This window comes from Amblyomma mixtum, chromosome 3 (genome assembly GCF_055824585.1).
Source record: "Amblyomma mixtum isolate Tamu chromosome 3, ASM5582458v1, whole genome shotgun sequence".
Lineage (NCBI taxonomy): Eukaryota > Metazoa > Arthropoda > Arachnida > Ixodida > Ixodidae > Amblyomma > Amblyomma mixtum.
The window spans coordinates 144,225,037-144,250,630 of record NC_143014.1 but is presented as its reverse complement, the minus strand read 5'-3'; the positions used below and the strand labels follow the sequence as shown (position 1 = coordinate 144,250,630).

The 25,594-nt window shown below is 47.4% G+C and overlaps 1 protein-coding gene across 1 annotated transcript in view; it reads right to left on the bottom strand.

Moving 5' to 3' along the window:
- The window catches only part of LOC149352242 (alanine aminotransferase 2-like), a 30,987-nt gene extending 6,217 nt beyond the window's left edge, over window positions 1–24,770 (bottom strand). The window contains exons 1-9 of the mRNA XM_089575678.1: window positions 24,675–24,770; window positions 24,117–24,206; window positions 21,175–21,277; window positions 19,096–19,223; window positions 18,082–18,195; window positions 15,246–15,375; window positions 9,525–9,604; window positions 6,308–6,441; window positions 2,932–3,037 (exon numbers count right to left, since the gene is read on the bottom strand). Coding sequence (XP_089431804.1) covers window positions 2,932–3,037; window positions 6,308–6,441; window positions 9,525–9,604; window positions 15,246–15,375; window positions 18,082–18,195; window positions 19,096–19,223; window positions 21,175–21,277; window positions 24,117–24,206; window positions 24,675–24,770 — 981 coding nt within the window. The remainder of the gene's footprint in view (window positions 1–2,931; window positions 3,038–6,307; window positions 6,442–9,524; window positions 9,605–15,245; window positions 15,376–18,081; window positions 18,196–19,095; window positions 19,224–21,174; window positions 21,278–24,116; window positions 24,207–24,674) is intronic.
- Between the last annotated feature and the right edge of the window lie 824 nt (window positions 24,771–25,594).

Sequence of the window (25,594 nt, the reverse complement as noted above, 5' to 3'; positions counted from 1 at the left end):
GACTGAGTGATTCCAGTGAGAGTTAGGGCATGGGGCAATAACGATGTGCAGAAAGAATCAATGAAATTGAAGTCGGTTGGAATCATTGTATGACCCCTCGCTCTCCGTGGACCGCGAACACTATATCACCATAAACGCATGCCGTAATGAGGCATGCCATTACACAGACAGTCACGCACAGACCTCGCCACTCTTGAAATGTGGCCGTTATTCATGTGTGCTCAGTGGTATTTATTAAAAAATAGAGCGCCTCGTGTTTAGAGAGGTCATGGAAGTCCAGGCAAATTTCTTTTTTATAAATATTGTTTGGGTGTGGTGTGATATAAACTTCGCTGTAACTGTCCCGCAAGCGTTCAACGATAAACTCCCTATTTTCATGCTCAGTGTGTATCGGTGGCACCATAACACTCATGCAATGACATTTACCGGCTTTTCTATCTTGTTAGCGTGCAGACGTCAGCGTAAAACCGCTTCTAAGAAATATCTTTACTGCAAATTTCTGTTAGCAACGACTCAATGTGCAGGCAAACCACCAGCGCAACCGAGGAAATGACGTGGTTCCGCGCGCGCCGATCCATCTTCGACTAGTGCGCGGCGCCGCCGCAGCGTGACGTCGAGTTAGTGAAAATCCCCAAAAGGTAGCTGCAAAACGCGTAAACTCCATTTCATCCTTAAGACTGCGGCATCATCTGCTGCCGAAGCGCGAAACAATCCCGACAGTGTACTGCTGTGATCAACCTTGATTAATGACCTTGATTATCTTCAATACAGCTGATACTGAATTTTCAGTGTGTACAGGGAGCTTTTTTTCCCCTGCAATTCCAATGATAACTAAGTTCAGAGCGACGCCGAAGAAAGACATTTCGGATAACTATTTGCCCTTATTCGCGAGCTTATCTTTCGTGCCAAAGGCGACATCGAGTATAGTTTATTTTAAGAAAATTTCTAGAGAGAAATTCACAATCATGTTATACAACCGAGATTCCAGACACAGAGCTGGCTGTCATGACTGGCTAGCTCTCGTGTGTCAGCTGATCACGTAAGCTTGTGTAGACAGTTCCTAGAAAATGCGGCCTAGATGCACGTCGCTACGTCTAAACATGAGTGAAGTCAACAACAGTTTCTCAAGTAGAAAATATTGCAGGCGAAGTGAACATCCACATAGTACTGCATTAAAAAATACATTATACGATTCGTAAACGCTAATCGTGATTGTTTAGGAGGGACTGACACTAGTTTCAGCTACTGTCAGTTCTTGCCCTCTCAATCTTTTATTGAATCGGTGCCTTTTATTGAATCAGTGATAAATTAGTGAAGCAGTCACTCTCATTCCTGTGGTCTTGTATTGCAGCTAGGCTTGTTTTCTGCTTTAGTTTTTTTAGAGAATGTTCTGGCTCTCCATTTCATTTTTCGCACATGGACCCTTTCTCTCCGTTTGAGTAGCTGTCGATTCACTATTCCTCCATCTATTATGTAAAACGCGTGACTACTACGACATTGTGTTTTCCTATGCTATGCGTGCAAGTCAAACTTTTAAAAGGCATGTAGTCTAGATTACACTTGCTCCATACAGCGAAAGCGGTTCCGTAGGATCCTGACACTTTTGTTCCTTACCTGCACGGTGACCACATTACTCGCTTGCTGATTTCAATTATTGGTGACTTACGCGTGCAGGGGGTACTATATTTTCTTTCCGAAGAAAAGCACTGCGTCTCAGCGATTCTTTGCAGGGTGTGTATTAGAAGGTAGCCGCGATAGTTAAGCGTCCATTAATGCCCGTAAGAAAGGCCGAAACGATACGAAACACTTGTTCGACAATACCTACGTTACTGTGAAATAAGAGACATTCACATCAGATAATAAAAATGGCAATCTCGGGCAGCGAAATCTATTTTCAGCCATCGTATCTTCATATTTTTGAATGTGGCACGTAGTACCTGAAGGAGCATAGAATAGTGACTTACTGACGAAAAAAAACAGAAAAGAAGAAAAAGATGGGTTTCTGCAGCTAAAACTGTCGTATATTCATCACATACCTTATCTGAAGCCCATGGAAATGAAAGGTATTGAGTAGAGAGGGATGAAGAGTGATACAAAGAAAGAAGGAAAGTAGTAAGACGGTAGCGAAAAGAGATAAAGCCACTTATAAACGACGAACACATTCACATGGCACACTCATACTAGAAGGATAAGACGAAAGTGAGTGCTCGCGCACAAGTGCACTTTCATAGCTGTGATTTGATCGGTGCCATGAGCGTGATTTTCTCCCAAGTCACCTAGCGCATACCTCCGGAAATAGTCGGCGCATGGTTTTCCAGCACGTGTGGACATGAAAAATCGCTCAGAAGAGAAGAAGCACTAGAAGAATATCTGACGGACCATCCAGGTGGCGCCACCTTATCTTCCCACTAATGCTTCGCATTGAAGAATAGAGAGAGTTAAGCTCACTTATGTTTTGACGATGAATCATGAGGCAAGTTTCGGAGCATTCAATCGCCTACAATATCTCATGAACTATAGTGTAACATAGCGGTGATTTTTTTTTATACCAGCTAGCCTTACTGCTTTCAATCAGCTCTCTTCGAGGTTACCTTAATGCGGAACACTCAGCGTAAAACGTTTTATCACCGACTTGTGTGTGATGAAAAGCAATTCCCGAATTTGCAGTTGCCACTCTGAGACTCTAAACGCAAACCAAGCGAGAGGGCTGTGTTCTGTGCCTGTTTCTTTTGACTTTACCCTTTGTCTGCGAAGAAAATTCGTTAGAATGGCTGATGGATTTAAAAAAAGAAAACGACCATTTCGCATGCACAAGCACCTCATTGTCACAATACCAGCCCTGACCACTTTGACACCTTTCCGCAACTAGGAAAAAAAAAATACAACAAAAAAATCCAAACAAGTATGTGAGGACTGCCTGGGAGACGTTACCTGACCCAGAGTGTTGGGCAATGCCAGCGCCATGGTAAGCTCAAGGTTCCCTTGGTCAACTGAGTGGAGGTTGATGGCCTCGAAGTAGCCTGCTTTTAGGCCTGCCCTGTATAAAAATATAGTTTTTGTAATATGTTCGCTCATGGCCCTAGCAATTTTTATAGCACATTGTTGTAATGATCGAAGACGTCCCGATCATAACCCATCAACAATCTCCTTAGCCGAATGGTGCATACATCCCCAGTGATACTACCAAGCAAGGCAGAAAGACCAGGCACTGCATCTTTCCTCACTGCACTGAATTATTAAGGTCCAACATTAAACAGCACTCCAGAGTCATCGGCTGTGTAGTTCCCTCTGTCGGTACTTGACCTGGGAATTTGTTACGAGTTGCACTGGCACTCGACAATAACATTGAAACGCTAAAGCGTGCCAGGAGCGACGATGCGATAACAGAAATTCTCTCCTTTATTACCCTAATAACATCTTTCCATCCTCACCACTATGCACGGACGGTGAGCCATCTGTTGCATGGGTTCGGATTGCCTCCTGTGATCAGTACTTTGCAGTACCCTTCAGCAACCTGTACCCGCATAAGCGCCCGGCGCCATAGGGGATTGATACATTACACTGTTAAAGTTTCAAGTGGGAACCCCTTTGCGAGCAGAAGAAACGAGAGTCAGTTAAAGGCTAAAAAGCGGCATCTTTAAAGGCGTCTGATTCAGTTAACGGCGAAAAAATATAAAGAAAAAGGAATGAAAAGCGTGAAGACAGCACGCTCGCCATCGTGAAAGAAGAGAGGGTCGTGAACAAATCAGTTCTCGCGACGCTTGCACCTTTCCACCACGGCCCCAGTTACCTCGATTGATGTTCAAGGCGGCAAAACAGAGACAACGAACGCTGTACGTGATGCGGCCGCCAGCTTTCAGTTGGCAGTTATAATCGTCGTAAAATGTGTTGTTAAGTGAGCGTTACACACGTTGTAGCTGTGCACAGACTGCTCAACAAGCTTGCGAGTACGAGCGCATGTGACACTGGTCATTCCGTGGTGATATCTGAGAGGACGGGTGCAAAGCGCTCAAACGCGAACGCCTTAAACCGAGCGAAAAGGTTTAGGCGACAACGATGACGACATCGCAAGATGCTATAGGCAGAAAGCAGTCTTTCAATGTCGCAGGCGGAAGAGTGCTTTTTTACCTGCTGCGATTAACAAACCGCAGTTTACCGGCACCCTAAAGAGCCCAAACATTACCACCCGGTCCCGAGGGACGACAGCGAAAGGCATGAATCCTTCAGTCGCCCCCCAGTGTTTCCTGTATCTGCCTGAGAGCAGCTGTAGCTATGGAAATATCAATAATTACTTCATATCCTTATCATAATGGAAGAATGAGGAAGAAAGAAAAGACCGCATGTGTTAAATGGGTTTGCCGCCCTAAAAGAAACATCCGGACTCCACCCACTCTGCATACTCCCAGAGGCTGACGTACGAGGTCTGTTAGAAAAGTATCCGACCTTATTTTTTTTTTGCAAACACCTCATGGATATGAAACAAGCGCGCTTGCACCAGCAGACTTTGAACCGTCGTGCGCATGAACGAATTTTTTCCCGCCTGCCGATAGCGTCAGTCGCTGGGAGGCAGCGTTTGAGTGAGGTAGTGCGCAGTGCTCTCGTCGGTTTTTTAGTGCAAGCAAAATGGCGGTGCTACAGGAGCAGCGCTAATGCATCAAATTTTGCCAGAAACGGGGCGACAGCCAAGTGGAAACCATTCGGAATATTCAGACGGTTTTCGGTGATGATGCTTAGAGCAGCACACAAATTAAGCAATAGTACAACTGGTTTAAAGATGGCCGCACATCGGTGGAGAGCGAGCCATGCTCCAGTCGGCCATCAACATGCCGAAATGGCCAGGTCATTGCCGAAGTGAACGCTCTGGTGATGCGGGACCGTCGTGTGACTATCCGATGAATTGCGGAAGAGGTGAACATCAGTAGTTTTTCTGCACATTCCATTATCACCGAAGATTTGGCCATGAAGAGAGTTGCGGCGAAATTCGCGCCGAACCTACTCACGGTGGAGCACAACCAGCTTCGTGTTGAAGTCTCACTGGACACGCTGGATTCCACAAACAGTGACCCCTACTTCATCAACAACATAATCACTGGTGACGAGTCTTGGGTGTACGGGTACGACCCGGAAACCAAATCCCAGTCGTCACAGTAGAAGCATTCCACGTCCCCAAGACCAAAGAAGGCTTGCCAAATGCTCAGCAACGTCAAAGTGATGCTGACTACTTTCTTGGACTCTCGCTGCATGGCACACCACGAGTACGCACGCCCCAGGGTCAAACAATGACCAAAGTGTACTACAGGGGTGTCCTCCGTCGCCTACGCGATGCTGTGCGGCGCAGGAGACCGGAGTTGAGGTCAACAGGAAATTGGCGCATCCATCATGACAATGCTCCTGCACATTCCTCGCATTTGATTAAGATTTTTTGGCGAAAAACCAGACTCCTGTAGTTCGGCAGACTCCTTACTCTCTTGATATGGCCCCCTGCGACTTCTGGTTGTTTCCGAAAATCAAGAGGCCATTGAAAGGAGCGCAATTTCAGACAAGAGAGGACATTATGGCTGCAACGACAGCTGAGCTAAACTCCATTCCGAAAAAGGCCTTTTCGGAATACTTCCAACAGTGGCAGCACATCTGGGAGAAGTGTGTGGAGTCCCAAGGAGACTACTTTGAAGGTAATTAGGTTTCCAACACTCCAGTTATGCTATTTGTTTTTCTTCGGCCAAAGGTCGGATACTTTTCTAACAGACCTCGTATACCCATCAGCCTGTCCTGACAACGTACTATCGCGATGGAAAGCAACGCGGCGTCTACGCGCTCCGCTGTTAGAATTCCTTTTCATCGCGCTTTTACCTGAGTGGTAAGAAACAAATCTTAAGTCGTCCTGCAATGTATGATGTACGACTCCAGCGTCCTTTTGCTAACATCTAAGTGAAAGCGTGTAAGAATAAATGCTAACAGCGGAGCTCCAAGGCACCGCTCTGTTCGCATTTCTTTCCATTGCCCCTGTACGTCTACTTAACATGGTGCACCAGCCGGGCGTGACCTTCGCACAGCGCTCACTTTAAGTACATTTTTATTCCTTACATAAGTTTTACGTCGTCGCCCTTGCTATCATTATTGACAATCCCTTGGGCCCTGCGTGGTCAATGACTTAGCAACAGCTCATACTGAGCGACCTGCTTCACACTGACCTCGTGCTTTAGCAAATGGATCTTGCCTTGTGTAGACCAGAAAAGCCACACAAATAAAAAAAGAGAACAATGGCACAATGAATAAAGAAAGAGAAAAAGCCACATGTCTGTCTCACTCTGATGCGAAGCCCTTGGATATAGAGTTAAATGACACCAGCTGAGTCCGTGTGTACGGCGCATCCATGACATTCATGACAGCCCTCACGCTGCGGAATGGATGTTTCTTGCAGTAGGTATTGTGCTCGAAAACCTGAAAGAAAAGCAATTCAGGCACATTTTCATATATCCCAAATCATGAGGCTTCTTTTTGTCCACCCGGAAACGCCTCCGTGTCAGCACACTCGATCTCTATAGGCTCCCCCCTACTTTTGAGAAAATTATACAGAGTAGCAAGCATTTGATTACGGATATTATGGGAGTAAGTAGGCTTTTATGAAATGAGTATGAGCCAGTATGAGAAGGCGTAAGTTATTCTCTAGAAAAAAAAGGTCGTTTCTTTTAACATTTCACCGATCGCTCACTGCAATTGCACGCCACTACAGAGTTTTGAGATTTGCAGTGTGTTTACTGAATGCCCGCTCCTGTTTACACCTATTATCTAGCGGGAGACTGCAGGTCTCAAAAGTGTGACTCGAGCTGGCCGCCTATTAAAGCTGGAGGCGTCTCTTAAAATAGGACAGTAACTGGTGAAAACATGGGGGGTTCAACGCCCTAAAGCAACACGTGAACAATGATGGACGTGTAGTAGAGGGCTCAGGATTAATTGCACCCACCTGGTGTTCTTTCACCTTCACTGATATCCCCATCGGAAAACGGGCTCCGCGGTCATGATTTAATCTTGTTTTTTTGGGCTGAGCAGCAAAACGCGATGCCACTAAGCCACCGCTGCCGGTACGGGGCAGGGTATAACCAGCCCCATCCATAAATTTGACGAAATTTGGTTAATATGGTGGGGGGGGGGGGGGGGGGTTAACGTCCCAAATCAACTCAGGCTATGAGGAACACCGTAGTGAAGGGCTCCGGAAATTTCAACCCCCTGGGTTTCTTCAACGTGCGCCGACATCGCACAGTACACGGACCTCTAGAATTTTGCCTCCACCGAAATTCCAGCGCCGCGGCCGGGATCGAACCCGCGCCTTTCGGGTCGACAGCCAAGCGCCATAACCACTGAGCCACCGCGTCGGCTTCAGTTTGACGAAGCGATTGTTGCGAGCAACAAAATAGTATTCGCACAGGACTTATGCACAAAGCATTTTGGAGTTGGGAACCTGCATGAGTCACAGGTAACGAACTCTTACTAACGAGAAGCCTGGTTTCGGTGTTGACACAACCCTTTGCTTTTGCTGCTAAGTTTCAGCTAGTGTGCAAAGAAGTTTGAACTTTCTAGTGCGCGACAGTTTCGGCTGTGTTGTTGAGACAGATGACCAACGGCGAAAAGAGTTGTTAAGGCATAGAGAAGGCAGTTTAATAAGTACCGATGTAGTCTGCTGACTGGCAGGACGCCAAGTACCCCGGTACTCTTTTCTACTGTGTGGCCTAAGTGACAAAAATCTGCTTTATATTACAAAACCATAATGGAACCAACAAAAACATGGTAACCTTGAGTGGTCTTGCGAGTCCGAACTTATTCTCCCACTCTGAAAAATAAAAAATTGCGGTTGCACCTAAGCAGTTCCTATGGTGCGTAAAGGCGAGAGCAAGTGTAACTGGCCCGCTGAGTCAGCGGAGAGCTCAACCACGCTGTGAGTAGGCGGTGGCGTCTACCTGCAAACTGAGACAGTTATGCGCATTTCCTTTTCTCAAAACCAGCAGGAGGTTTAGGCCCAAACTCCGAAAGCTTTCTTTCCTTCGAAGTCTTCCTAACCTTACTTGAGGCCTCCTTTCCGCGAATGCTCGATGGAGGAAGCCAGCTTACTCTGAAACCTCTCCTCGCCTCTTCTCAAGTAAGGAACGCATACCGCGTGTCTGGGTTCGAGGGCTCCTTCACATCGGCCAATTCCTTCACATCGGATTCGATCGCTCTCGCCGCCGAATGCCCAAGTGTGACCGAGCCGCGCCGGTGCAGAATCTGAACGCAAATTCTCAAATTCTTCCTCTGAGTGCATTTCCATTGGATTCACCGCGTCGCGAAGCGACCTAGCTGTCGGAAGGTACAGGTACACTTCATCGAATGCATATTCACAAGTACGGTAATAAAATTGCGCATAGTCGCCCGCCTAGCGGTCAGTCCACGCTGCCATTTTTTCCCGCCGGCTCAACTGCGCTCACGCCGGGCTCGCGTCCATGCGTCGCGTCTCGCCGCCCGCGCCAGTGTGTGGAGTCACTTGTGGCAGTAGTGAGGTGAAGCGCTCCTCTAGGGCCAGGAGCGACGAAAGGACGCATGAAGGCAGCTAGTACCTGCCTTAACTGTGAGGATGCACCAAGGACGACCTTACTTAGGGCTACTCAGTAAGAAGGCTTTCATATTAACATGAGGGGGCCTCACTGCAGTGAAGGCTTCTTTACTGAGGTAAGGAAGCTTTCAGAGTTTGGGGATTAGACTCTCCTGATTCTGAGGAAAGCAAAGGCGCATAACTGTCTCCCTGGGCCATTAGACACCTCAGTCGCGCTGTGAGGTACCTGGCGGCGGGGACACTGGCGGTCTGTTGATCCAGGAGGGCTGATGACGTTATTTGCGTGCCGCGTTTCGGGCACGGGTTTGGCGGGATTTTCGCACAATGAGCCAAGTAATGCACTCGGATTAAAATTTGCAAATAATCATGTTGATGCATGTTAAAATTGAAGCCTGTGATCATCGGCGAACGTTTTAACTATAGGCCAGCTGCCAGCTTGAGAGCACCCGAGGTTAACTACTGAAGTTCTTTTTTATCATGCATAAAAAAACAACTTTGCAGCAAGGTTGCTCTTCACGAAACTGCGAGACTACGGGTTTATTTGAGGGGCCTGCGAGTGAAAAGTGCAAGCAAGTAGTCGATGGAACTAAAAAAAAGTGTGAGTTCCATTCCATTTACAATTTTTTTATTGGTCTCGTGTATTCGTTAGAAACTCGTGAAAACAAAGTCCCCCCCCCCCCCCCCCCCCCCGAAAAAAAACAACAACAAGAAAAGGGGCGCCTGAACGAACTCTTGCCAGACACCAGAGTAGTAGAGAATAAAAGCTCTTGAAAGTCGGTTTTACCCCGCGTTGTGCAATCAGTGGTGGAGCGCGCAAAACATGAAGTGCAAACGAGGGAAGGCAGGTTTTGTGGAGCTGTTTGTTTCAATGCCCTTCGTTGGATATCTTGGTGTTTCACCCCCCAATGGATTTACATCTATATTGCTACGATTGACTTACCTCATCAGCGAATATTATAAGCTGGTTTTTGTTTGCAAACTTAATAATGTCTTCAATCTGATGCACGGACAGCACCGTACCTGAAACATTAAGAAATGAATTTTGAGTGCGCATTTTTTACAGATCTACACGAAGGGCAATTCGGAAATAATCATTCAGATAACTGGCCAGAAAGTTTTATTTACACATGGTTACCTTATAATGTTTTGAAATCGTTAAGCCATATTTCATTTAGTTCTTACTAACATTACTAGTCAGCGCATCGAAAATAGATTTCTGCGTGTGCATATCAGTGTGTATTCCATATATATCAGCGAACTGGAAATACTGGAAGAAAAAGCCTCTTCAATACCGATACCCGATACTCTCAAAAATAGTGTTTCCGATATCGATAAAAGATTCCGAACAAAAATTGATTTCTGATACAGGTACTCGATACTATATCGGCTTCACTTCGATACACCACTGAAATCGCAATATTAATAAAGCTGGGAATATGATTTCTTATGTTGCGTTATTCCTCCATCGTTTCTCTAATTTTCTTAGAATTTTTTTCAGCGCACCGTATTTGAAAGGGCCTAAACGGATTCGGCCGCACGGATTTCTCCAGTTTCTTTTGGCTCCACTTTCGGCGCAGCTGGTTTCGTTAAAACTTCAGCATGGGGATGAAGCAATGCTGATGTTGAGACGGTCATTTCAATAAGCAGCCTAGCAAAATCTTTTTTTAATGCTATTCTTCTTCATGCGAACTGGTCGCTGAGCACTTGACTATATACGAATGAACTTGAAACTGTTACTGATTATCTTCGTCTGTTACTCTAGAATTTACCGGATGCCGCTACCTTTGCCCTGTGCTAAAAGGGGCTGCAGACCCCATGCGCTTGGGAATGTCGAACAGTTATTTCCTCAGCACCATGTTTAACAAACGTTTGAAGGTGATTAATCTTCGTGAATGGCTAGAAGGAAGCTAACAAAGAATAAAAGTGCTAAAACGTTTTATTGGGCAAAGCGTATCGTGCTAATCCCTGTTGTTTGGACGTATTTTTTTTTTACTTAAAGGTAGTCAGTAACAGCATTTCCTCAAACCATCGGTCCAAAAGAGACTCGCGATGCGGCCGTGCTTTAAGCGAAGCAAATGAAAAAAAAAGCCTCTGCTCACAGGAGAACATGAGCAGGTTGCCATGTTGTATGTTACGGAAATGCCATAACGTGACAGTGTTTTTAACGCTCTACCGTTAAGGGTTTCGCATAGCGGAGAAACCGCGGTAGTTGGCGTTGGTTTGCCGAGAAAATCAGCATTGGTCGAAAAGGTTGTGACGTCAACACCCCATGACCTCGCACGGGTAATTAAAACATCCCACAAGGATCACAAAGTACAACAATGATGGCATCACCACAGAATTCCTCGTTGGGCTACAGGGTCTTGACGCCAATCCACAACCGTTACCTAGCGCCTGTGAAGAAAGGAAAACAATTGTGCTGAAAAGAAAACGGTCTAGCCGGGACTCGAACTGCTGCCCCTTGAACATAGAGCCGACCACGATACCCCACTTTTTCGAAGCGACAGCTTCACTCTGCTAGGTAAATCCGGGTATCGACGTGTGTGCAACATCGCGAGCATGACTGGCAGGTGGCGCCAAGAGAGCAACCCGGGAGGCAGGTTGGCCACCTAGATCACGTGACCTTGCAGCGCCATCGAAACCTGCCCACCGGATAGTGAGCAAACTGCCCACCGTGGCAGGTGGCAGTTAAATTAGTGATTGGTCTCCGGGAAGAGTAACATGGGCCACACAAAGCACACCGCTATAAGCGCCTGCCATTCCACGCCAGTGATGCATCGCTTAACCGCTGAACCACTGCGCTAGGAAGAGTATGAGGACTCCCAGGGATATATTAATGTATAAAATAGAGAATGAGCTTCTGCATATATGGGAATTACCCCAATACGCTATCGCGTCATGCCCTTAAGGCGGAGCTTAAGTGTCCCCTCTTTTTCTTTATGGCCTTCAAAGGCATATGAAGGCAAAGCAGAACAAGTGAAGTGGTTATTTACAAAACTGCGGCACTGTTAGTTGGCAGTGAACTTTCCAACTTTTTCATTTGTTTTAGGTTTCGAAACAGCAATACAGTTTAATCAGCAGTCCCTGTCCTTTATAACATAGTGAATTTTTAAACGCTCGTTCGACTTTTTGAAGGAAGGTGTTGTGAGAAATAAAAATAAAAATTGCAAAAAATAAACAATATAATAAACCCATAAATAAAACAATAAGTGGTGAGGTCTTAACGTGGTTAAACCGAGTAGATAGCGAAAGAATGCGTTTAGCCTGGTTGACTGGTGGTTTTGCTTTGCTGGTTAGGGGGCACGTCTGCGACGATATTAATTCGATAGTGGTGTTAGTTGCTGCAGACGACGATGTCCCAGAGTGTGTTACAATTTAACATGAGGCATGACCGGCTGCAGCGATAGCACAGTGCTCTTGTGAAGTGGTCAGCGCAGCTGCTCTGTTCGTGGCGCCGCGGGTTGGAAACCCAGTTGTGGCAATATTTATTTATTTCTGTATGGCCTGTTGCTATGCTAGGTTTGGACAAGGCCACCCGCAAGGTGAAGCCCCGCACAAACTCGTTGAGCCGGTTAGATCTCGTGAAGTAGGGCTTTCGCACGAAAATACGGAGCAGTGTCCGTGTCTGCGAAGTGATATGCAAAGATGACCCCAGGTAGCTGAAGGGACCCATTGACACTATCGCGTCATACGCTTAAAGGGCAACTGACCAGGGTCAGGACATTTTAGAAAAACAAGCCCACTGCATAGATGAGGTATCGAAGATAACCTCTGCAAAATACGAGAGCCATGGGCACCCCGAAAAACTGTAAAAATTTAAATCAAAGCCCGTTCGTTCTTTCCTTTTAGAAGTAAACATCCTCATCCTCTGCAGCCTTTGGGTTGACATCATACCGCAAACTTTCACTAAAGGCACTCCATTGGTGCGTCGTTCTAACTGACGGGCGAAGGGTGGGCGTAGCCGGTTCGTCGTGTCGGCAGCGCGTTGCGCGCACGCCCCCAAGCCCGCATGGAGGAAAAAAAAACTGAGGAGGGAGCGTCCGGCGACAGCCTTGAAGCCTAGTCATAAAAAGTAAAAATATTGTAAAACGGAGAGAGTCAGGGCAGCCGTGGCGAGACCAGACAGCAGCCACCTCCAGCTGCTGTTACCTTGGAGACTACTGCAGAACGCTGGCCTGCAGTTCTCAACCGGCCCTCTCTTCGTGGGCCTGCGGACACGTTGTTCACTTGACTTGCGAGTCGTCCCAGCGGAGACCTTCACGCTGCCTTGGGATTAGTGCGGAAGTCTGCGTGGACGCTGCCGGCGTGACCTCTGCAGCAAGACCTGCCTCAAGTTCCTGAAGACAAGGAGACCCCTCCATAGCATGTACTTGTAGGCGCGTGGGTCTATTTAAGGTTGCGGGGATGTGTGGGGATGTGCTTTACTCGTCCCCTGTGGTTCGCTTCCCCGCAGTGCACCCTCAACTCGTCCCCGGTGGTTCGCTTCTCCTCAATGCACCCTCCGTAGTTGGGTTACTTTAGCTAACAGGGGAGGGTTCTGGAGTCGCAGCGCCACGAGCGCCACGGATGGCGTGTTTGTTGCGCGCGCGCGGGGGAGAGACGGCTTTCTGCCCGGCACCGAGGAAGCGCGCGGACGTGTCGCGCGGCCCTCCGCTCTTCGTCGGAGGGCAAAACTTTTCGGGCAAAATTTCAGCGACATAATTAAGCGATTAATAATATATATTAAGAGATTAAATGTACACCAAGCCGCCGCGGTGGTTATGGTGATCGGCTGCGGACCCAAAAGCCGCGGCTTCGATCCCGGCCACGGCGGTCGAATTTCGATGGAGGCGCAATTCTAGAGACCCGTGTACTGTGCGATGTCAGTGCACGTTAAAGAACCCCAAGAGATCGAAATTTCCGGAGCCCTTTACTACGATGTCTCTCATAGCCTAAGCAGCCTTGAGAAGTTAAGCCCCCTAAACCATAAACCATTAAATGCACACCAGGTGATTTTTTTTCTAAGCTTTCCAAATTTTTTTGCGTAAAAACCGTGAAAGAAACGTCGTCGGTGTAGTATGTGAAGGTGGATTGTACGGAAAGGCTGACATTATGCACGTGATAGAGCTCAATTAATAGATGACTGATTATCCACTCAATATTTAGTGCTTTTCTCTAGGTTTCAAGTTTATATTGCGAGACTGATGTCCGACATCACAGAAGGTGAGCTAAGCGTTTAAATCATCTGAATCGGCATTGTGGTTGGAAATCATCTTGTAGATTACGCCTTTCAAAGCTCGCAGAATTGGTTTCCTCACATTGAGTATTCATAGATTGGCGTGGCTCGAATTTGTAATGGCGCAAATACAGCCTGCAGTTTGTGTTCTTTATGATGCAGAAGTTAAGATGCTTTCGGCGATGTCACTATGCGTAGCGATTCCATTTTGTTATTCGGAAACGCAGGAAGGCCTATTGAGCAAGCTTAGAAAACTATTTCGAACCTAGATATTTTTAGCCACGATTCCGAATCAAAAAATTTAAAAACTGCGTTCTTCTTCTGTGTTGGCGGCTTTCAATTTCGCAATAGTATTTTGTGCTCTAAAAGCAAGAATTATTAAGTTGATTACTTAGTATCAGTTAATTAATGGCATTTTATTTAAACTCTATCACTTATATAATGTCTGCATTATTGTTAAATTCATGTGCACAGACCGCAGCGATGTTTCGGTCGCGGTTTTAAAGGTAAATACCTGCGAATATTTTTAAAAATAACCTGCTATATGCACACAGCTACGTAGCTTCTGCTAAACAGCGCTCGGAAATTTTAATTACGTGGAGGAAGAGCCTAACTGGCCAGCTGTCGAAGTAAACCCACGCACGCACGCACGCACGCACGCACGCACACACGCACGCACGCACGCACGCACGCACGCACGCACGCACGCACGCACACACACACACACACACACATAAAAAAAACAGGCCTAAGGTAGCCCAAATATAGCACGAAATGTTTGGAAGAGTCTTGAAGGAGGTGTTATAGGCGTCTTCGACGCAAGGTTCACATGAAGTCCTTCTTTATCAATGACCCCCTAATATTCCAGCAGTGCCGTCGTGTTCACCAGTTATTTGGAGAGAGCATATTGAAGGCAGCCTCCGGATTCCTGAGAAAAAATATTGCCGATAATTTAGCGCGTTTATGCGAAATAGGAAATAGGTCTATTAGCACTTCGGTTTCGGTTCGAGGATCGGTTTTAGAGGCTAAGCTGGCTTCAGACAATGATTATCGAAATTGGACTTGGGCTTCGCCTTAAGGGTATGTTGCGGTAGCGTTAATAAATGAATGCCCATATATGCGGAATTAGGTCATTCTCTTTTACATTCATAGATAACTGGGAGTCCTCATTCCACTCCTGGCGCACTTGTGCAGCGGTTAAACGATGCTCCACTGCCCTGTGATGGCAGGTGCTGCCACCTGCGGGGCTTGTGCGACCCAGATTGCTCTTCCCGAGCAACACTTGGTGGCGCTTTGTTTCACTGCGAGACCAGGCTTCAGACAAGCAAACGCACAACGGCTGGATGCGGGGAATGGCCACTATTAGCGCTAGCGCAGAAAAAAAGATGCCTCATTCATGAGGCTGATTTTGTCATTCTCGCACCGAATGGTTACCGTAGCACTTACTCGATGGGTTGGCCGGGTTAACCAGTAGAAGGCACCGAGGGACGCACACCTTCATGGACCCGTCAAGAGCTTTTTGCATCTCCGCGATGTTGTGGGTCCAACCTTGGTCTTCATCCAAATTGTAGCATACCTGCGTTTTAGCGGGCGCGTAAATAAACAAAGTGAGTGCTTTAATCTCGATGTATATTTGTTTAAAAAAAGCTTGAGAGATACGTATATGTGGTTTGTGCAGGTTGGTTGTACAGCATTGCGGATATTATGTAGTACATGATAGAGCTCACTTAAAAGGCGATTAGTTGGCTGAAATTAAGTAAAGAACTTTTATTTTCAGTTTTGCGGCGCAAGATCTGCGAACTTGAAACTGTCGGCAACAAAGGCGAGATCAGTTTTTAAATTTTATGAATCAACTTTGTGGTGCAAAATATCGAGTGTCAAAAACGCGTTTTGAAAGCTCGTTGATCGAGTTCCCTTTTTCCGTGCTTCACTTTGATACAATGGCGTCGCGCGAATTTATAATGCAGAATATACAGATTCAGTTGGCGTATTTTATGATGTATTAGAGCTTGATGTGATGTCGACGATGATACCATTCGCAGCGACGCCATTTAATAAATAGGCAATGAAGAAAGGCCGACTCAACGAGGTTTTAAAAACATATATTTAACGCTCGATATTTAGAACACCAGTGCCGATTTAGCAAATTTAAAAACTGGGCTTTACTTTTGTATTGACGGCCTTGAATTCCGAATATAGCCTTGCGTAATAAAAGCAAGTATTGAAAAGTGGTCAGTAAATCTCAGTTAAGCAATAATATTTTATTTAAATTCTATCAAGTGCAGTCAGACAGAATTTTCCGAAATGCACAATCGAGAAAAAAAAATTGACAGACGATTACGGTACTCGGTAGTGCGAAATTTGAGCGCAGCTCTACACAGCCACCCGCCACCGCTGGCAAGTCACGCGTTGTGCTGCTATAGCAACCCTCCGGGATCTTGCCATGGCATCCACCTTTCGGCTGTCCATTCTTCCGCTCTCAAAGTGGCAGGTGGTGTTTCGCTCTGCTTCTACCTGCCAACGCACCACCTTTCACACGCCTTTACATGCCACTTGTCGGACCTGCACGCACTGTTGTGACTCTGCGTTTACCACATGTGCCTTGGCACCCGAAGACCTGTATTACCCAATTATCCGACGTCTGGCAAAGCACAGGGGACCGCCGCCTTAGAAAGAAACCCCACTTGTGACCAGCGCCCGGGAGGTCTCCGCATCTGCGGAGCCCAACAAAGCAACTACGACAGCGCCTTTCCAGACAAGGCGAGTTAGGGTGCCTCGATGACAAGCGGACATCAAGGCACCCACGGTGAGTCAACGAGCAGCGCACGCCGCAAAGAACAATGTCTCACGTGGGAGTTGACCAGCTGCCCTCCTCCGCCTGTTCTCTTCGGGATCCCGCCGATGCCTGATCTTCTCCAGCTGAGGCTGCGCAGGGCCTCCCATATCATCGCTACGACACCTTCCGTGCTGGTGTACTTGGAGGCTCGAGATGGCTCCAAGAACCGGCCTGTGTGGGCTCGCGCGGGATTAAGCTGTGCACATTGCACCGCCACTGCGTATTTCGTGGTTGAAGTAAATAAACAAATACAAAACGAGCCTTGGGACCAACCGGATTCAGCGAGAGTACCCGAAACCAGCGCCCGCAAAGAGCCCTACTCATTGGCGGGAAAAGGCGAGAACTTGTGGCAGAAACTTATTTAAGAGCGCTCACCTGCTTTGTCCGTCAAAATACCCCCCCCCCCCCCCCCCTTTTCGTCGTCCCTTATTCTGTGTCGTCTAGTTCATTGCTCTAAGACGTTAGTAATATGAATATATATTTGTCTTGTTGTTTTGCCTAAACCTCCTCGTCTCCTCATCTTTATTCCTGCGGGGATACCACTGTGCCCCCGGCTCCGGCTCGCAAGAGCACCACCCCTTGGAACGGATGCCAGCCGACAGGGTTACGAGGGAGCGCAGAAATAATTTTTTTCCGTGAATCTGCGTACCGCCGTACATGACTGTTATAATGTCCTCATTGCCTGCAATCCACCTGCGCAGATCGCACCGACGTATCTCCCACAGTTCTTAAAATAAAAATCTGTAAAAAATTTTTAAAAATCCATCTAGGAAGTGACATGACACAAAACGTTTAACACATTGCCACACATTTCACGTCTTTAGCAGCAGATCCTACCACACATTTTGTGTTAACACATTAGTGTCTTCCTCTCTGGCAACTAGAAGGAAGAATCATATGCCTATAGGATTAACGCAGCCCACGCAGTATTCCTGCCAGTGTTCCTCCCTCATTGTTTTATTTACTCTGCTACTTTGAGTTTGCGAAACTGCCATGACAAGTATAGTAACGAAAACAGACGCCCACAAAACATCTCTGTACGTGCGCCAGTTACGAAAGAACGAAGCTAAGAGAAATCTTTATTACACCATCTCACGGCGGACAATGCTATTCACTTTTTCTTTCATATGACTGCAGATATAAGTCCGAAAGTATTGACATACGCTACCTGACCCAAGTAGCAAGTAAAAAAAGCAGTGGTATACCTCCACCAGAAGATTATTTCATTAGTTATATCAAAAGTAAAGCCCAAACCAGCTGTTTTGTAAAACGCGCGGCTGTTTTCATAAGATCGCATGCACTCTTGTGACGCTTAGGTAGGCCTGGCTCTCCCAAGGCAACTGAGCAAGCAGATGATTACATTAGGCATGTGAGTATGGGATGTACTGTTTGCACCTCTTTGAATAACTTGCGTTAGTACTTCGCTACAGGAGGTGATAAACTTGCCTCGTAGTAACCTAGATTATTCAGTAGGGTGGTATAGCCCGTGTACTGCGGCATGCAGGTAAGGATACCCGGAGGCTTCCCGTTGGCACGATGCTTCAGCACTTCAAGCATAATCTAGAACATAGAAAAGAGTATACACATTAAGAGTCTACACAATGTTATTTCCTGCTTCTTTGCGTTTACAAGGACGACTAAAACGCCATTAAATGCAGTACATGAGTTTTCCAGACTCCTGCCAACTTTAAAATTTGTTTCCTCTTAAAGCAAGGAATTTATAAAGGAAACTTTCTCGCTCTTTCATCCTTTTCAAGCGCTTGTCGGAGTTCGTCGCGCCCTTATCGCAGTAATGATGGCATCTCTTTCGTGTACCAGTGAATAAATGACGTCGCGAATCTTGCGGAATGGAGCGAAGACACTGCACGGCAGTTATCAGCCATGAGGTTTGGTTGGCCGTGTGAATGCACTCAAATTCCTCACCAATTCGTTTAACCATAGAGTAAGGGCTGCGCTCAAAAAAGTATTAGTTCGTAAGTTAGATTCATTGGTGAATGGCACTGGCGGGTGGCCTGACTGTGGTAACGAACAAGATGTTAGCAGAGGAACTGGTCAAACCGCATAGTGCACGCGACAAGCTATGAATTCAGCACTTCAGCATAAAAACAGAATGCATTTTTGTGCAGTACTGAGACTTCCAAGCCAACTCGTCTAGAGTAGCACTTGCGCAAAGTGAGCACTCGCGCAAACTGAGCACTCGCGCAAACTGAGCACTCGCGCAAACTGAGACTTCCAAGCCAACTCGTCTAGAGTAGCACTCGCGCAAACAAGGAAGAAGGTCGTTAGACTACCCTCATTCCCGAAGGCAAATGCGCTCCATACAACCGCACAGACACTGACCGTTTGTACTGTGCCCCCGTTCAAACATGCTTCAAAGACAACGCTCTTCACCTTTTGAGAGAGGTAAAATGTAGCAAGCACTTATGCTTTAGAATTATGAAGAAATATTTGGCAACTCACTGAAACTCCATTTAGCACCCCGCTTGTCATCCAGACGTTCGCTGGTTTCGCTTTAACCATGTCTCTGTGGCTTATGTAGTCAGCAATGTGTTGTCGGATCACGGGATGACCTTGAAATATGTAGGAACCTGAGATGATAAAATATGCTCTACAGTCGATAACCAATGAAACACGGCTGTACAAGCACAGCTCTAGTAAGGCCTTCATGTCTGTAAAGAGCCTGGCCACTGAACATGATGCAAAACGAGTACGGCCCATATGGTGGTTGTACTGTTTTAAAAAGTTATACCGGAGTTACACGGCCGTTTCGCTGACCTCCGAATGGCTTAATCGGTACAACTCTTTACCCTTTGGTAAGACGAGTGTGCACTGTCCACGGTAGCCAAGGCCTGAAAAACATGATACTTTTGCATTAAGAGGTGAAATAAGGTGGCAGTCTAAGTCTCAAAAAAATATTTTTTTCAGCATTTGAATTCTCAGAGACGAAGTGAGAAAAGCTTGAGCAAAACTCTCGCCGACTTTCACTGCATATTAACGCAAAGAAGGGCATGCACCACTGTGCCCAAATATCGTATGGTATGGTATGGTATGGTATGGGATCAAACCAAGCACCTTCCGAATGCGAGGCGGTTGCTCAACGACAGGTCATGCCATACCATAGCATGCTATGGTATGGTATGTCATGACTTTGTATTGTATGCTATGGTGTGGTATCGTTTAGTATATATGGTACGGTATGTGCGGTTAACGTTCTGAAGCTGCTCATGGGGTTGTGAGAGAAGACTGTAGTCTAAAGTGACGCTGTCGAGATCGAAAAATCAATATAATTGTTCTGTACTGATTGAGCTGTCAGTATGCATAAGACCAGGCTAGTTCACAGAGGAGTCACTACAACTTAAAGGGTCCCTGAAAAGGGTGCTTGAGGTCTATAATACGCTTGCATTATGTTGAGTACAGTCCATTGAGTGCTCATGCTGCGTACAGGAGCTGAAAAGCTGAGCGATAATTTACAATATATTTTAAAAATTCGCTCTTCGACTCCTCGCGGCGGCCTGCTGTGCCGAGATTGCGCCCGAATCCGCGCCCGAATCCGCGCGCAACGCGTCATGCAGCCCTCGTTACGTTAGCAGCTGAGGGCTGTCATTGGGTCGCCGTGAGGTCTCTTTCTGACGTTACGCAGCGACCATGACAACGACCGGAAGCTCCGCTTCCTCCTCCCTTCCTTCCGCGTGGCGCCGGCCGGCTGGTGAACCGAGTGGGTGGGGTCGGCGGAAGAGCGCCGACATTTCAGTGAGCAAAAAGTGGCGAGAGGAGAGAGAAAGGCGCGAAGACACGTAAATTCAAATTTTGACTACAGGTAACTCAGCTTCCACAAAACGCGAAAAAATTCTTGCTCTACGATGCTTGGGAAGCGGCGTCCTGTAACATTTTAGGCATATCGCAAATTTATTCGGAGCCTCTTTCAGAGCCCCTTTAACGAATGCGCCCGCAATGAGAAGGGAGAACAATGCGCCTCTTCTGCGCACAGCAGCCGCAGAAGCCGATGTCAGTGATGAGAGCGCAACGGGTGATCGCAGTTCGCAACTGATGCGGTTAACTGCAGTGATTAACTCATTTCGTGCTTGCTTGTACTTCGAGATAGTTTTTTTTGTCTTGCATTAACTATTTCGTTAAGCCTTCGCACGTGACATGCATTTTGCCTCCACCGCAAAGATTCACCTTCCATCTGCGCACTTTGCGCCGTGGAGGCTGCCACCGTCAACACTACCAATACCCACTACAGTCAAGCTCAAGCACTAATAAGCGCCACTGTAAGCTATCAGCAGCTTCAAACTGATTCGTATTTAAAAAAACAGAAAGTTACGCGAGGTATCGGTGCACTTGCAGCTTGACAAAGAAATCGATAGGAGAAATGGCTGTAAGGGGGTGATTATAATTTTACATATGCTCCTTAGGATGTCTCCATGGCTATATTCAGATAATTGTGTAGTCGTAATACATAATATTAATTGAGGAGTAAACAAACAATTCGAATTGCGTCAGTGTATTGGGAGCGTAGAAGCCAACTCCCAGTCTTACCTAGAGATCCTCCCGGACAGTTATTCAAAATTTCTTTTGCCCTCAGGACTACATCTTGGGGCATGTAATCAGAAAGTTCGGGGAAAGTGCAGAGGCTTGTCAGCTGTAAAAAAAGAAACCATTAGTAGTTATTAGCCTCCGCCTTGTTATGAATCTCTCGCACGCACGCACGCACGCACGCACGCACGCACGCACGCACGCACACACACACACACACACACACACACACACACACACACACACACACACACACACACACACTCACACGCACGCACAAATAGTTTTTAAAGCTAAAATTGCTTATATGCACGACGACATCGTAATCCGAATTGTCTTAGCTGCCGAAAAAAATTAGGTGCGGTTCAACTACTCTTGAACCTGGTTAGAGAGTTAAAGCTATAGCGTATCGGGCAACTATACGCGGCTTGGCGTCTGTAACGTTGAGTGCGTTCCGGACACTGGATAGGCAGCGCTCCCATCCTGCCACCCTGGCAGGTGGAGGTAACGGTTGATCGCGAGATGCTCACCCAGAGAACGCTGGGGCCTACTGCTGCAGTGCCGCGTGTCTGCCACAAAGTTGTCAGCACGAACGCATGCAGTTCACATCTCTATCTCTTTCACCATCCGCTATTCAGGCGTCCAGTGACCCAGGCAGGCAATTATGTGCCTGAAACGTTGTCAACGCCAACGCCAATGAACACAATGAACGCCGACAGCCTATGGCTTCAATGCCGCGTTTCTGCCACACCGTTTTCAATGCTAACGCATGCAGCGCACATTTGTGACTACCGCAACGTAGCTTAAAGCGCGACTAAGGTGTCCACTGCACCAAGGGGCCAGTTATGTGCCTTTGCTTGCGAAACTGCCGCTCTTCATCGTTTTCGTATCTTAAAACTCGAATAAAATTTCCACTGTCCCAGGGGGCCAGTCGACGGAGCCTGGCTTCTTTCAGTCTCTCCGATTCACTTTCCATATCTGCCGACAAATCCCACCAAGCCGCCCCTTCTATATATACGATGCAACCATGGGCGTCCGGAGGGGGGGGGCAAGGGGGGACGGCTGCACCCCCCTGGAAAATCACTCACTCGAACCGTGAGTGATGGCCGCACGCCAGGGGCGGTGGTGCGCTCAGCCAAAAGGGTAAAAGCAGCCCCGCTTCGACGCTTGGTCACATCTGCGAAATGCCGCGTCCGGGCGCGCGTCGTTCCGCCGTTTTCAAACCACGCCACCGCCAGCTCTGCTGAAGGACGACCTGTTGCAGACATGCAGCGGCACCGGCGAGCATGTGTTTCGAGCCGTCTTGAGATGGGTGTCTGTTTCTTTGATCTCTAGAGAGATAGCGACACGGAGGCAGACAGTGCACAGGGCACAGGTCGCTCGCTATAATCATGATACGTTCGTACGCCGGCCACCGATGAATTCTTGAGGGGGGAAGGACAAATCAGCCGTGTCCACCCCCGCTTTGTCGGGCTGCTCAGGGGCAAGCGGGCGACGAGTTGGCGCCGCCGCCGCTCGCTGTCTCCTCCGATCCACGGGAGAGCTCGGTGCGGTAGAAGCGCCGCTTTCAGAACCTTCGGCAAAGGGGATTAGCTGCTTTTGTTCACGGCGACGCAGTCTCCAGAGGCGCCCCCACACCAGCGTTCCTTGCGTCTTCTCCGAAAACCAGCGCCTTTGGTCAACGCAGCCCGATGGCGCCTGAATGGCTCGCCTGTCACCTCTGGCTGGGCCTCAAATCACAACAGCGCCCATGTACTGTGCGTGTCAGTGCATGGTAAAGAGACCCAGGTGGTCGACATTATCCAAAACTCTGTACTACTCCGTCCCTCATAGCCTGAGTCGTTTTGGGGCTCTGAACCCCATAAAAGCACAAAAACAAATTTTCCGGCCGAATTAGTTGCGGGTGTCCCTTCCCCTCGGAAGTCGCGCGGCGTTCCTTACACCCCAAAAGTGCGCATTCGTGGATATTGTGGCAAGTAAGCCTTTGCACGTGTGCGCGCCTCTGTGTTTGTGCTTCCGTGTTTTTAGTGGCGGGTTGTCAACGAAGGTGAGAACAACCAAGACAGCGGACGAGAAAACGACGAGCGGCGAGCAGTGTGTGTGCGGTTGCTCGACTGTGCGGATGCGCGAGCAAGATGGAGCGAGGTGTATGAAGCTGCGAGCGTGCATTTATCTTGTAAATAAGTTTTCGTTGTATATATAGTCATCTTTTGTTTTCAACGTACTCGTTCAACCATTTTTCCAATCAATATATATGATGACTGTGCACTGAGAGCGTGTAATGAAGCACAGAAATGAATTTATCACCCGTGTAACTACGCAATTCGCCCAGAAAAATCCGAGGCGCCTACAGTTGCTGTTCAAGGAAGACTGACTGAGTGACTGTAGTTGCGTGTTTGTGAACATATTGCGCTGTGTGCTGGTCATCAATTCGGGTGAGTCGAGAACCCGTATGCAGTAAGACTGAGCACTTCGAGTATTGATAGTATCTTTTTGCATTTTTATTAATTTTAATTGTTTCTTTGTTGATAAACTCCAATGTATCTCTACAATCCGCGCTTTAATTTGCTGCTTGTAATTTTCTTTCATGTGTGTATTTTACTTATTTTTTATTTATATATAAATAAATAAATTTACTCCGCAAATAGTGCCTTTTCGCTACGAATATACCCCCCCCCCCCCCCCCCCCCCCTCCGGCGCCAACAACCAATGGGCCCCCCCCTGCAAAAAATTCTGCGGACGCCCTTGGATGCAACACCGGCTCCTCCTTTGTTGTTGCTACGCGGTTAACCGGCTGCTCCTCTGACGTCATGCCAAATTGCGCGGCAAGCGGCGATGCCAGCTGCGGCGGTTGCTAGGCAACGGCTCAGCTCGCGGTGTGGCCACCGGCCTCAGCGAAACGGCTAGAATATGGCAAATGTAGCTCTTGCTACAACATGTCTTACCTGGCGAAAAAATGTCGTAGGCCTGAGGCCCAGTGCATGACCATCGATGAGATCGCCTCGGATCAGGTACGGAAACCCAAGTGTTTTGCCCTAAGCTCAGAGGGGGCGAAAAAAAAGTATTGCAAGCGACATGTCTTTTATGCTTCCGTCAAATGAAGGAACATAGTAGAGGCCACAATATACGACTGATTACAGAGAGTGTGTGGAACTTGTAAAACTTAAACAAAAGAGAAGATTGCAATGCATCGCGTTTTCTATGCTACAGTCTCTCCATTCATTTCAAATGCCATTTTATTAATTGAGACGGGCGAAAATTTTCAGCTTTCAGGTTTCATACGTAAAGCTCAAAGCTGGTACTGCGGAAACATAATTATACTTTGAAAAAGTCGAATGACGCAGGCGAAGCAAACGAAAAGGTAAAAGTGCGATTCGGATCCTGCCTCAACAGCTTACCCTCATCCTGTCCACTTCGCTTTGGTTTCTTTCATCTCGCCCGTTTTACACTATGGAAAAACAATGTACTGTCATTGATCACTTAACCACCGAGCCTTGACCCACCTCCTTGAGTTGTTCTTCCATTTCGCGTATCAACGCCAGGATGCCCTTGAATGGCACGTATCCCATACGCACCGCTGCGGTTCCATTGTCACTCATTTTCAATGCGCTTATACTCGACCTCGTGACAGACTTTCGGTTGAAGGCAAAGCGCGAGACTTGTAAAAGTTAACTGGAGCTCACAGCAGTGCTCTCTGTCCTGATGTCGGCTCCTGTGTCGAGAAGCAGCAGGTTTGGCTAGCAGAGCTTTCCGCTAAAATGGACTCACATAAACCGCCACACGCGAATCGGAACAAGTGTATGTGCGTACGCAGTAAAAGCTCGCATGCAAGCAAATGAGCGGCTGAGCGGCGCGTCGCAGCGAAAATTTCTAACTCGTTCGAACCCCGCCGCTCCCAGCTGGGATCACTTAAAAACAGGTTATTGTGCCGCGGCGGCAGGATTGGCTAGCGTTTTCGCTTGCAAAAAGGTTTAGGCTTGACCTTACTTGGGTTAACCACCATCTGCGTCCTGTCAAGTGTCCAGAACGTTCCCTTATTCAAGAGACAATTTCCTGACAGATGGCTGCCTACAGCGTGGCGCCAATAACACAGGAGTGAGTTCAGTTCAACAACAGAGGAGAGCAGGTCGTTCGTATGCACTGACAGAGCCAATCAGTTCTTCCTGCAGTGGGTCTCAAGCGTGCCGTCAACAGGGTTAACGGCCTCCGGTGCGGTGATATGCCGCGTCAACTCTCCCCTCCCCTCTAGTTTCTCAATATCCTGATCTGACAGATGGCTGCCTACAGCGTGGCGCCAATAACAGAGGAGCGAGTTCATTTCAACAACAGAGGAGAGCAGGTCGTTGGTATGCATTGAGAGAGCCAATTAGTTTTTGCTGCAGTAGATCTCAACAGGGTTAACGGCCTCCGATGCGGTGATATG